The sequence below is a fragment of the Varanus komodoensis genome, unplaced genomic scaffold (assembly GCF_004798865.1).
Source record: "Varanus komodoensis strain SLA01 unplaced genomic scaffold, ASM479886v1 scaffold23, whole genome shotgun sequence".
Taxonomy (NCBI): Eukaryota; Metazoa; Chordata; class Lepidosauria; order Squamata; family Varanidae; genus Varanus; species Varanus komodoensis.
Window position 1 is genome coordinate 6,804,477 of NW_025335627.1, and position 13,096 is coordinate 6,817,572.

The window sequence follows — 13,096 nt, forward strand, 5'->3', positions numbered from 1 at the left end:
CACTGTTTACTGTCTGCTAGCAGCCTCCAAATGTGATAGCTTTTATCTTCATAACTTGTATTAGGCACATTTTAAAAGTTTGGCATATACTTCTGTGTTGTTTATGTATGAAATCCTGTATCAGCCTGTCCACTGCCTAAAATCTGGCAGAGAGCCCTTCCTCTGTGTACTTATTATGTTGAATGCAAAACTGGTTGGAATAAGAAAGAGGATCTTCTTAGTGGTAACACATGGATTGTGGTATAACTTCTCCATGGAGTTTGTTTGCTTTTACTTCTCTGCCATTTTTTACCATTTAGGGAAGACTTTTCTGTTCTGGCAAGTTTTGCTTTGCAAGACAGGGGACGTTTTATGTAATAAACTTCATTTTATTCTTCTGAACCTGCCTCTTTTTCGAATTGTATATGGGTAGTGTCCAAGGTTTTTCTGTTAGTAGAAAACATTTTGGCTCAAGCACGGCAAGGCACCTGATTTTTGTGCATCATTACTTTCTGCATCCATCCATGCATCTCTCATGCTGTTCCAGAGGGTACCCCTACTTTCAAGAGAAGTTTTTAGATGAGAACACAAGGAGATGCAGTGGATAGAGGAGACTGGGGGAACACTACAGCCCATTCTTCTTAACACAGCTCCAGTATTTATGCAGAATACATTTATCACAGTTGGAACACATGTCCATGAATACAGTATAGCTGAAAATGTGAGTTAGTAGGATACACAAATGCAATTGCAAAGGAACTTGAAAGGAATGTGTTTAGGGGACAGCCTCCTTATTCCTTTGTTTTTGAGGGGGGCAGAGGTTGGCTTAACTAGCTATGTCCCCTCTTGGATGCACACCTAAAGGTGGTAAGGGGGGTTGAGAGTGTCAGAGCAGCCAAGAGCCCCCAGAAGACCAAACTCTTCCACTAGACTGGTCTCCTACAAGGTTCACTCAAGGCCATAGGGGCAAAGTGGAGACACCAGATTAAGCTCCATCGATCCTCTTCAGGAGTATCGGTCACATCAACATCGGAGAATGGATATCTCTAATGGTGATGGGGACAGAGATGGACAGCTACTGGGCACTTGAGTCCTGCCCTGTATGGTAGTTGAAGGCAAGGAGGATCTTTCACAGACAACTTTGCTTAGTACTGCACAGAGGAAGGTGATGCAAAACCACTTTTGAATGTTCTTTGTTGAAAATCCTATGTTGCAACAATCTAAAATGAAACAAGAGGCAGTGCCAGAAAATAACGATTTCTAGGTCGAAAGGTACTCAGCTCCTGGGGAAGAGCGAAGGACAATGAATAGTGCTGAATAGTATGAATAGTGCTGTTGCTAATGGCACAACTGGATCAAAGCTGAAAGGAATTCTAGTGGCTGAAAGGAAAATCCAATGATGCACAACACGTAAAATTGGAGCAAGAGAAGTGTGAATCAAGGCAAACTAGAAAACGTAAAGCAAGAAATGGAATGGTTAAACATCACAGTACGTGGTCTAAGACAACTAAACTGGACTGGAATGGGTCATTTTCAATCAGACAAACACAAAGGAAATGACAAACTCATAAGAAATGGAGTGGCCCTAATACAGAGGAAAGATGTAGCACAGGCAATAAGGGGTTATAATGAAAATACTGGTCAAATCATAGTGGAAATAGACAGAGATAGAAATTAGGGTCAGAAACATGAATACAACTTCTCAGTGACTATCACATAGACACAACTATTGCAATGATCAGTGCAAAGAAATAGAAGAGGACATCAAAAGGGCGAAAACAAGAGACCTCTTTCAGAAGATACAGGAAATCTCTAAAGATATTAGAAATAAAAACTGCTCTGAAGTAAATAGGATACCAATAGAAGTATCCCAAGCTACGGAGACGGAATCAGTCAAAATCCTACGAAGAATATGCGAACAAATATTGAAAACAAAACAGTGCCCAGAAACTGGAAACGTTCAATTTATATTCCAATCCCCAAGAAAGGATATGTAAAAGAGTGCAGCAACCATGGGAGCAATATACTAATTTCCCATGCATGCAATGATGCTCAAGGTGTTGTGACAAAGAATATTATCCTATATGGAGAGAGAAATATCTGATGTTCAGGCAGGACTCTGAAAAGAAAAAAAGGTACTTGAGATCATAACATTAAATATACCTTGGCTACTGGAGCACACCAAAGAATTTGAGAAGAAGATGAGTCTATGCTTAATATACTTTGTGTGGACCATGAGAAGTTATGGAAGGCCCTGAAATAAATGGGTGTGCTTCAGCACTTGATTGTCCTGATATGTAATCTGTATTGTGGGCAAGAAACTACAGTTAGGGCAGAATACTGAGAAACAGAACGGTTTCCTGTAGGCAAAGGAGTCAGGTAGGGGAGCATTTTATCCCCCTGTCTGTTCAATCTGTACACAGAACATACCATAAGGAAAGCAGGATTAGAATCAAAGGAAGGAGTGAATATAAGCAGAATATACATTAGTAATTTAAGATTGATGATACCATTTTATTAGCGGAAAGAGCAGTGAACTGGAATGACTTCTGATGAAAGTCAAAGAAGAAGATACAAAAGCAGGACAACAGCTGAACATTAAGACAAAAATCATGTCTACAGAAAAAATTATTTTACAGTCAACAACAAAGGAATTAAAATTGTGAAAGATTTTGCATACCTTTGCTCAATTGAAAGCAAACTATAGCCAAGGAATTAGAGTGAGACTTGGAAGGACAGTAATAAAGGACAGTAATGAAAAAAATCAAGTATAAGAACATTTCACTGGAAACCGAGACCGAGTTCATCCATACTATTGTATTCCCTATCACAGTGTATGGGTGTGAAAGCTACACAGTGAAGAAAGCTGAGTGTAGAAAATTTATGCATTCAAAACATCATCCTGGACGAGAGCTTTGCAAATTCCTAGAAAGATCAACAAGTGGGTCCTAGATCAGCTCAATCCAGAACTTTCCCTGGAAACAAAAATGGGAAAATTGTCAAAATTTGAGCACATCTAAACGAGGCAAGATTCACAGGAGAAGACAATGATGTTAGGGAAAGTTGAAGGCAGAAGAAAGGGAAGACCAAATATGAATTCATTTCATTGAATTCACAAGAGCTGAGCAGGACGTTTTACGGGGGCATCCATTCATGGGGTTACTATAAATTGGAGATCACTTGATGGCACATAACAACAGCAACTATGTGAAGGTGCAAAATAACTGAGATAGTTTAAAAAAAAAACCTGGCAACTCCTCATGTTCCAAAAAAATGGGGAAAGGGTGTTGGTGCTTGTTCCTGTCCTCCCTGCCCCCCAGCCAGTAGGACCAGCAACCCCATTCGGTCACACAAAAGCCAGCAAGGTCAACCCCCTTGCATTATTTGTGAGGGAGCCTATTAAAGATAATTTTAAGTTAGCCCAACAACCCACTGAAACTACTTTTCCTGGCCCAGAACAGTGCTGCAAGCTTAGCACACAGAGATAAATACCAGAAAAAATGCAACATATTAAAAAGCTGTGGTATAACAGATTTGTAAAAACTGGGCAATCCTGACAGAAATAGCATGAGAAGGATGGGTTGGGGTGAGTGACATTATAGTGCTGATAAAAATGCCTCATGCAGATGGCCCATAGCAAAAACAAGGATACCACCCTATAGATTTTTTTAATTACAGAACATGGGAACATGCTTCTCTTTAATAGCTTGTAAGCCTGTTCTTAGTAATGTATTCACAGTTAAAGAATAGAGATGCATTCCTGAAGAAATGAAAAAGAAACAAACAACACAAACCACAGTTTCCGCAGTCCTAACTTTGCCAACTATCCTTGGTCATTTTTAGCCAGTGTTGTTGCTTATCACTTTATTGGCTGGTTGTATCATGATTTCATTTTGCAAACTGGTTAGAGACTTATTTATTGTTTCACAAAATGGAAAGTAGCAGATAACTTTTTCTGGAATGAATGATCAGAATTTTGATGGTTCTGTTTTCAGGTGGGAGAAGACTCTCGCCATTCAGGACCTCCAGTTTTGCCAAGGCCATCCAGCACATTCAACACTGTCAGCAGGGCTCAGTACCAGGACATGGTTCCTGTGGGTATGTCTGCACTATGGACTCTCTTTGGAGTAGCATGCCTTATTTTCATTTTGCATGTGTGTTGCAATACTTGGGACACAGGATTGCTCCTGCGAGCTTCTATTATTCTGGAATTTTTTTAAAATAAAAAATGTTAGAGGCTTCCTAAGTTAAAAATAATAATCATGTGCTTATCATGCATGGCTAGTTAAAATTAAACTGTGATGTTCAAGGTTTAGCTCTGCTCTACTCACCGGCCTATCCGGGAATCAGGTACTGGATGTTCTGACATGGTAATGACAGCTCTGAGAAGGATCTCATTCTTCCTGGTGTTGTAACCTAGGAAGCATTCACTGATGGTTTTCTGTCTGTGATCATTTTCTTGCTGTGCCATGGGAATTCAGCCTGGATACTTTTGGGTTGACAAGCACCCAGTATTTTACAGAGCTACCTATGCTGAGGGTCATCCTCTGATCTTTGAACATGGGTTATAGCAACTGATCCAAACTGTTTAGAGCATTAAATGTTATGTTAGCACTTGGGATTGGGCCTGGACTTTAATTAGTAATCATTGATAGAAGACTGGTGTGATGTGTTCATCTTGGCCAGTCCTTGTTAGCAGCCTGACTGCTAAGTTTTGACCAGCTGAAGTCTCCAGACCATTTTCAGTCCCACATAGAGCACACTGAAATAGTCCAAACAAGAGCCTAAAAGAGCATGGATCACTGTTGCTAGGCTCTGATATTCCAGATAGGGTCGTAGTTGATAACTCAGCCTGAGCTGATAAAAGGTTCTCCTAGTCACCAAGACCATGTGTGACTCCAGTGACAATTTGGGATCTAGGAACACCCCAAAACTATGAGCCCTGTCGTTTAAGGGGAGTGCAACCCCATCCAGGACAAGTTGAATATTTCCCAGCTGGACAGACAACCACCTACCAACAGTATCTCCATCTTGTCTGGATTTGATGAGAAAGAAAGGTGGAGCTGAGTGTCATCTGCATATTGGTGACCCTTCAGCCCATACCTCTGGATGACCTCTCTCAGCAGTTTCATGTAGATGTTAAAGAACATGAGGGATAAAATAGAGCCCTGCAGTACCCCATGGCATAACTGCCATGGTGGAGAGCAATAATCCCCAAGCACCACCTTCTGGAATTGACTGGTCAGGTAGGAGTGGAGCCACTGTAAAGCAGTGCCTCCGACTCTGAGCCCTGCCAGGCTATTCAAAGGATACCATGACTGATGGTATTGAAAGCTGCTGAAAGGTCCAGGAGAATCAACAATTTGAATCCTGTTCTTGCATTTACGTTCTGAGATGTGTGCTAATATGGATTTCAGAAAAAATACTTCTTTGAACAATTCTCCTGCTGCTTTATCAGAAGCTGGAACAACAAAGTAGCAGAATTTGTGTTGTTTAATTCATAGTGGTAGTGAAGCAAAACCCATCAGTGAATAACATTATTACAGTGGGAGTTTGCTTACCACCACTCTGCTGTATTAGTTGTTGCTTGTGTTGTCAGGGGAGGGAGAAAGATGGTGGCAAGTCATTTTGCCTTCTTTAAATGTTAAGAGGTTAAATTAAAGGACTGCTGTCCTGAGCAGGGACCTATAGTCTGGTCATAGTTGCCCCTTCTAGCAGCTCCAGAGTCTTTCCATGCACCATGGTCACATACACAAGTTTCTATGTATGTACACAATTCTGTATGGCTAGAGACTGCCCGATTGCCCATAGTATTATGGAAAGATTGGAGAAAGCACTGAGAGTATATTCACATAAAATTTCTGAGGAGAGACCCCTATTTGTGTGGAGCTCCATATGCCCATTGTATTTCTGCCAAACTCTTTAGTTTTGTTTAGCTTTGTTTAAAAATATGAAAGCTGTTCAGGAAGGAGTTAGCTTGAACAAATGCTACACTAATAAAATGCAAAATAATAATAATAGTTGTTATGACATTGCATTTATATCCCAGTTTTTTTCCTCTTGCAGGGAACCCAAGGTGGCTTACATAGCTCCATTTTATCCTTACAATCACCCTTTAGGCTGAAAGTCTGTGATTGGCCCAGTGAGCTTCATACCTGCGTGGGGACTAGAGGTCCCCAGTCTAACACTCTAAGCACTACACCAGCACTCAGTTTAAATGTTTAAAGTGTTTCTACGCTACTGTTCATCCAGAGAGCCTCCATAACAATTTACAGTCTATAAAAATAAGACTTGCCTTTGGATTTATAATCTTAAATAACATGACACAAAAAATAAGAGGGATGGGGAGGGAAAAGGCAAGCAAGGAAACTCAGGACAAGTTACTAGTGTTACCTTAATGTTGCTGTGCAAATCAAGTGTTTGATACTGGTGTGCAGTAGGGATGCTGGAGAAATTGACAATGAACTCAAATGAGTTTGGGTTTCTATGAATGCTGCCAAGAGATTCTACAGTGAATCAGCTTTTCTCAAGTCACATAGATTCCCCAGCCTTACAACTTTTTTTTAATCTCTCATAATGTTATAGGAACTTATTTGTAGAAAAAATATAGAGTATAATTAAAAACATGGATTTCTCCCACTGATTAAAGTGTGAGAATGTACATAGAGGAATTTGCATATTTGTGCAAGTGTGAACAATATTTAGGCAATATTTGTACAAAACCTGATTTGATCAATGAATAGAAAATGGAATGAAAGACACCTAACATTCCACAAAATTCAGATGGAGTTGATGTATAAAGTCTGTATATCCTGAGTATGTAGAAACAGTTCATGAAAACTGAAACATTTAACAGTTTAAATAGGAATGGTTTTTTCCGGTTAAATGTAGTTGTTACTTTGCAAAATGTTTGATTATACAGGTTACAAAGAGCTGACCAGTTTACAAATAGGTTTGTTCATTTCTTCCATATAGTACCATCAATTCCAAAATCGGTTTTTGCCTTTTAACGGGTTAAGTTCCTTTGGCAACTGCTTGTATGTGTGTTTGTTACTTACACATGGCAAAACCCATTGGCTTTAGTGACGGTGATTCATAGCTTTCAAGAACAGAAGTTAATTCATTGAGTTTAGCAGCTGTCGCTTTGTGGGGAAGACACCCACAGCCAATTAATCTGATGGAATGGCTGGATGTTTTTCAGCAGCAATGTTTCTTGACAGTCACTCCTGATTTAAACTTCTGTGGCTGCCCATTTCTTCAGCACTGCATATGGTAATGCTTTGAAGAGACTACTCTACTGAAAGTCCAGCAATTGAAAGCTTACTAGGGTATTTCATCAGGTCCTGACTTGGGATTCAGGACTCATAATTCTCCCTGTCTCAGTGTTTTTGTGCATGTGATGGATAGTTTGATCCTTTAAAAACAGCTGTTAAATTTGGACTGAATGTCAGCATTCAAGCAGGAAATGTAAACCGGGTTTGCATGACAGGAAAACCCATCATGGGTAACTAGTCATAATGGTCATGTCATCTGAACCTTGACTGATTCCTGTATTGCAGCTTATTTTTTAACAACAAGTCACCCCAGCAACCCATAGCTTGTTTTAGGGTTTGCTCTATGCACAGTGGGTTGTTTTGGCTGAACCAGGGAGATCAATTTCATTGTGGGATGTGGGAGTCAGACAGCAAACTGCTAGAGAAGAGTGGTAAAGTACCTTGCTCTTCCATAATCTCACCCTGACTAATCTCATCACTGACTTTCAGCCCTTTTTTGCCACCCCAGAAAACTGAGCAATTGTATTGGTAATTTTGCTTGTGGTTGCAGGGTGAGTTGGGCTTTTACAAATACACCCTTGTGGCTGTCTAATATGTGTAGGCTTGCCTATGTGTTTGCTGTCAAAGGCAGTGAAACAGAAAATATAACATACATGGACATTGACAAGGTAGGACTTCACATAGGCTAATTTGTACATAGTTTCCAGGGACCAATTTCTGAGTTACCAGCTAAAAAGCACAGAAGAAGCAGAAAGAACAGCAAAACCAGGTACACAAAAGAGAATTGAACTGATACTTCCTCAGTGCTCAGCACCTTTTTGAGACTTCCTGGAGTCTCCAGCTACTCCTAAAATGGAAAATATTAATTTCCCATACAGCTCTTTTCACAGCTCCTTTTCCACATATTTACAGTTGCAGTTACTGTGTTCCCCAACCACTAAACAACTCACAGAATATATGCCAATTTAATGGCTCTAAATCAAATGGAGTGGAAATATCTGTATCTTCAGAACTGCTCCATTACTGCATATTCACAGATTTTCCCTCAACTTATTGCCCTGTGCTTAAATTAATGTAAATTCCCCCCTCCATTGTTTCCCAGCCACTAATTTGCGTATTTTTCCAAGTTTCCTAAATGGTGCAAGTATTCCCAACAGTTTTTTTTAAACACCCTTACACGTGGCAGAACATGGCAGATTATATGGAGTGCCAGCAATAGTGGTACTTACATGCCCCTGGTTCAGGAGACCTTTTTACTGGGTCCCACTGAGTGGACTTCTCAGAGGTTTTCTTAGAACCCCCAGGGATTCTAAAAGCTCAGCAGTACGTGCTCCAAAAAGGAGGTGCGAAAATTGGGAGTGGGAACAGAGGCAGCCAATATCTTCATTTTTAGGAATAGCTGCAGAGTGAGATGAGTATCAAAATGGTGGAAAACACTGTGGAAGCTCAGTTCAGTGCTTGCAAAACAACAGGAACACATTGCCAAGAGAAGATACTGTCCTCCATGGATACATTTTGGGTGTACCTGCTTTTGCTGCTGCTTTCCCTTTTAAAGGAGCTTTTCAGCTGATGGGTCAGCAATTGATTCCTAGTGAATGTGCACAGAATAGCCTAAATGCAGTCTTATCTTGTCAATTGCTTAGAAGACTGGGGTAGAAAGGAAGGATGGGGAGGACAAAACATGGTGGCCTGAGTCATCTGTCAGGTACATAGTGGGTTGTTCTGCTAACAATCCACCTGGTTGCTTATTTGCAAGGTGTCATAGTATGTCGCGTAAATACACCCATAGTGGCTTGTAAACTGTAACTCTTCCAGTAAGCGCCTCTGTCATAAGTATTTTCCTGGGGAGGAAACTACTTATTTTCACTGCAATAATGGCACAGGCAATAAATGAATGATGCCCACAACATTCTTGTCAGGTGGGCTACCTGTCTACCCAGGTCACCATTAATCTGTCAGCAATTTTGAATGACTTTTATGCTGGTGCTTCCTTCTTCCTCATCTCTTTTGAAGGATGTATGCTTACCCTGTCCAGTAGCTCACCTCTTAGATACGGCTAGCATCAGCAAACGGTCAAAAACAAGTAAAGCTGCCTTCATGAGAAAGGGCTTTTTCTAGAAAGATATCAGTTTCTGGGTGATCTGAGAACATAACATGTCTAAAGCAAGCAAAATATATTTTAACAGAGATTTTCAGTAAAGTGCTCTCTGTTGAATTTTCAGCATACAATGACAAGATCGTTGCATTTCTGCGACAACCCAATATCTTTGAAATTCTGCAGGAGCGACAGCCAGATCTGACCAGGAATCATTCACTCAGGTGAGCATAGCATTGATCGTCTTCCTCCACTGTCAAAGTTGTTGATTAGTGTAATTTGAGGCCAAAATCACAGTATAGCAGAATCTATTTATGGTGTCCATATGTAGACATATGTATGTAACTATCACTGTTAAGTTGTTTATCACTATATGCATAATCCTCAGCCTCTTGTATTCCTATACTCCCCTCACCTCCAGGTTGGCTGTGAGGAGGAGGTAAAAACTTTTCCTGATGTTTTCAATTAAGTAGAGGGTAGTGTTATCTCCAAAGCCTAAGCTGGGGTGACAATGGTTCAGTGGTAACAATGGTTTATTGAAACAAGCTAGCTTCATAAACCAAGGCTTGAATTTGTCTTGTTTCAAGCATAATTAAGATAACAAGAGTTTGTGTGTATCTGAACATAACTTTTAACTGTGACTAGTCAGATTTGAAAGCAAAAGCTTTTGCTTTCCTGCTTCCACAGAAGCAGTGGAGAAGGAGAGACACAAGCCCAAGGCTCACATGCACTTTGACATAGCAATAGAGCACAATAGTGTTGTGTTATGACTGAATGTAGTCATAATATTCTATGATGCTCATATGACCATATTCCAGGAACTGATTTCAGGCCTACAGGACACAATGCAGTGAAGATGATAATTCATACCAGGGCCTTGTTCCTTTGCAGACACAATGAATGACAGAAGAACCCCATTTGCACTTGTATGAGTGCTTGAACACTTAAACAGTTTAGCTGTGGAAGGTGCAATACAGCTGTAGAGTATGTAGCTTGGAGCAGAAGTCAGAACAGGTCTATGCAACAACACTCAGGTGTACCACCTCCGTTGTGACCAAGGAACATATGGAGGGATGCTCATGCTCCTTGCCCGGCCAGCAGTTGGCAGTGGCAGTAAAAAGAGGAATTAAGCACACTTCTTTTCAACACCATGACTCTAAAATATTTGTGCACAGTGAACAATAGCAGTGCAATACTGAAAAGTGAAAAATGAAACAAAAGGAACTCTTGGTTCTGCTCACACGAAACCTAGAGCTATAAAGAGGAGTGGTTTGGTCTTAAAGAAAAATAAACAGCCTCCAATTGCTGCGTAACACTGATAGAGCAACAGCATTAAAATTGTGTTTACAAGATCAGTAGGATGGAGAATACCAAGCATTTAACAATAAAATAAAATGTGCTGAGAAAAGAATGAAAAGTCATAAGAACTGGTAAAAACAACAAAGTAGCATGGAACATTCAAAACCAACAAAAGTATAATGGCATAAGTTTTTGCGGGGTAGAGTCCAGTTCATCTGATGCATGCCGTGCACAAGAACTTACACTGTAATACATGTATTGGTCTTTACAGAGCTACAAGACTTCTTCTGTTTCTGTTGCAACAGACTAACCCAGCTCTGCCTCTGGACATTGTTACTGTAAGAACTGGCCCGGCTCTAGGGCCATTCAAAAAATCCAAAAGGATGTGTATGTCAAAAGCTGGTTCCTCTGTAGCCTGGCATTTGATATACCCAGAAACCAGAGTAACTGAGGTGGGTTTGTCTGTATCTTTTTGTAGTCCTTCTATGCAGTCCTCTTACAAAATTAACAGGTTTCTTGTGTCAGTTATGCTAAGAGAAGGCACAGGTGTGTGCGTGTGAAATGGGGGTTTTTTTGGGAATGGCAAAATCTTCCCCTAGGGCCCATGCTGCTGCTTGTAATTTAGATCTACAGCTAGCCTTATTTGGGAGGCTGATATTCATTGCCTGGTACCTGATGCAGCATGAACACCTGAGAGATGAAGGAAATAGGGCAGGGGGAGCATTCTTCACAAATGCATTAATAAAGGGCTTGGAGGAGTGGGCTGATTTCAATATTCTTTGGTTTAATTGGACATGGTATGGCAGGCTGGAAAATGGTGTCTGAAACACAGAAGGATAACCTAGAGGTTTATTTGATATGCCCCGTGGTTTTTCTTGCTGCCCTGGTGTACATTAATGCCTTATTTGCAAGAGACGTCTAGACAGTTTTATCTGCACCAAAAGGGAGAAGATCCAGTTTATTCGAACTGAAGGGACCCCGGGGCTGGTGCGCTTATCCAGTGATGCAGACCTCGTCATGTTACTAAGGTGAGTGGTGCTGTTCTAGCATGAATTAGGTGCATACTGATGTATCTTTTATCAGATACATTAGTATGCACCTGGAATATATTCAAACAAACTGATTTTGTGATCTCCATTATATTACTGTTGGTTCTTTGAAATGTAGCTGGGGAGCTGTGGCAGAGAATGTAGATGATTGAATCATCCAAGTTAAGTTGATAAAATGGCTGCTAATTTTTAGTGGAAGATTTTTTTTTAAAAAAATCTGTAATTCCAAATAGTCTTAAATCAGACCTAAATAGCCATGGATGTCACTTTTCTCACATAGAACAATATTACAAGCTGAAGTTATTCACATGTTTAGCAATGGGCAGCTGGGTAATTTTATACCTTGGACTTAAGGATTGTACCTTGGACTTAAGGATTGTAGGTGGGGTCGAGGGAGGTTCTATTCAGTCATGAAGTTGCTGACTTTTCTTTTCTCCTCTCCACCATTCCATGCTTGGGATTTTTTTACATTTTTACATAGCCCACTAGCCAAAGGTCTGGGCAGTTCCAAACAATTTAAACAAAAATTAAAATCTTAAAACACAGCATAAATTTTTAAATTGTTAAAACTATGGTATAAAATAGAATTAAAACCAAACTAAAAACTAGCAGAAGTTCGAAGATCTAAAATACAATGCTGGATTTCAAACAGACTAAAATTAAAATTCCTGGGAAGATACAGAAGTCATTACCTGGTACAATGTAGGTGCCAGGCAAGCCTCCCTGGGGACTTCATTCCATAACTGAGTTGCCACAACAGAAATGGTCCTCTTCTTAGTATCTACTTGGTTGATTTCTCTTGGAAGGGATTCTTGGAGAAGGACTGCTGAGGATGATTTTAGGGTTCAGACCAAAATATGCTAGAGCGAAAAAGACAAGAAAAATTCTATGTCAAAATGGAATACTCCGAGAATGTGTGATTTTGCATTTTAAACCCACTTACATAACAGCAACAGGAATAAAACGAACTTTGCTTCCATTGCCCAGCTATGAAATTCATTTACTTGGGAATGAATGTTACTTTGCTGGAAAAAAAGCTTTTTTAAAAATGTAATGAAATAAACATTAGTAACCAGGTACATGCCTAGTCAGATGCCCCAAAGCTTGGAAATATTTAAAATATGGGTGGGAGGAAGATGTTGTGAAAGCAGCATCAAACCTTGTGGGCCCCAGCATGCCTGTGCTGGCTCAGGTGCCAATGCTTTCCCTATCATTCCTCCATGACCTGCTACTCTCTAGGGGCTCACGGGGGGGGGGGGGGGGGGGGCTACAGGGGTTCCAGTGTCAAGCCCTGGCTTTACCCAATGGTATCTGCGTTTCTCAATATACTTTGCATTTTGTTTCTTTGTCCCCCACCTGCCAAAATTATCTTTCTCCACAGGTAGTTTTGGTTTACGTAG

The 13,096-nt window shown here is 40.3% G+C and overlaps 1 protein-coding gene across 1 annotated transcript in view; it reads left to right on the top strand.

Annotated features, from left to right (window-relative positions):
- The window catches only part of HECW2 (HECT, C2 and WW domain containing E3 ubiquitin protein ligase 2), a 202,388-nt gene that overhangs the window by 145,634 nt on the left and 43,658 nt on the right, over positions 1 to 13,096 (top strand). The window contains exons 17-19 of the mRNA XM_044432035.1: positions 3,975 to 4,077; positions 9,476 to 9,572; positions 11,592 to 11,675. Coding sequence (XP_044287970.1) covers positions 3,975 to 4,077; positions 9,476 to 9,572; positions 11,592 to 11,675 — 284 coding nt within the window. The remainder of the gene's footprint in view (positions 1 to 3,974; positions 4,078 to 9,475; positions 9,573 to 11,591; positions 11,676 to 13,096) is intronic.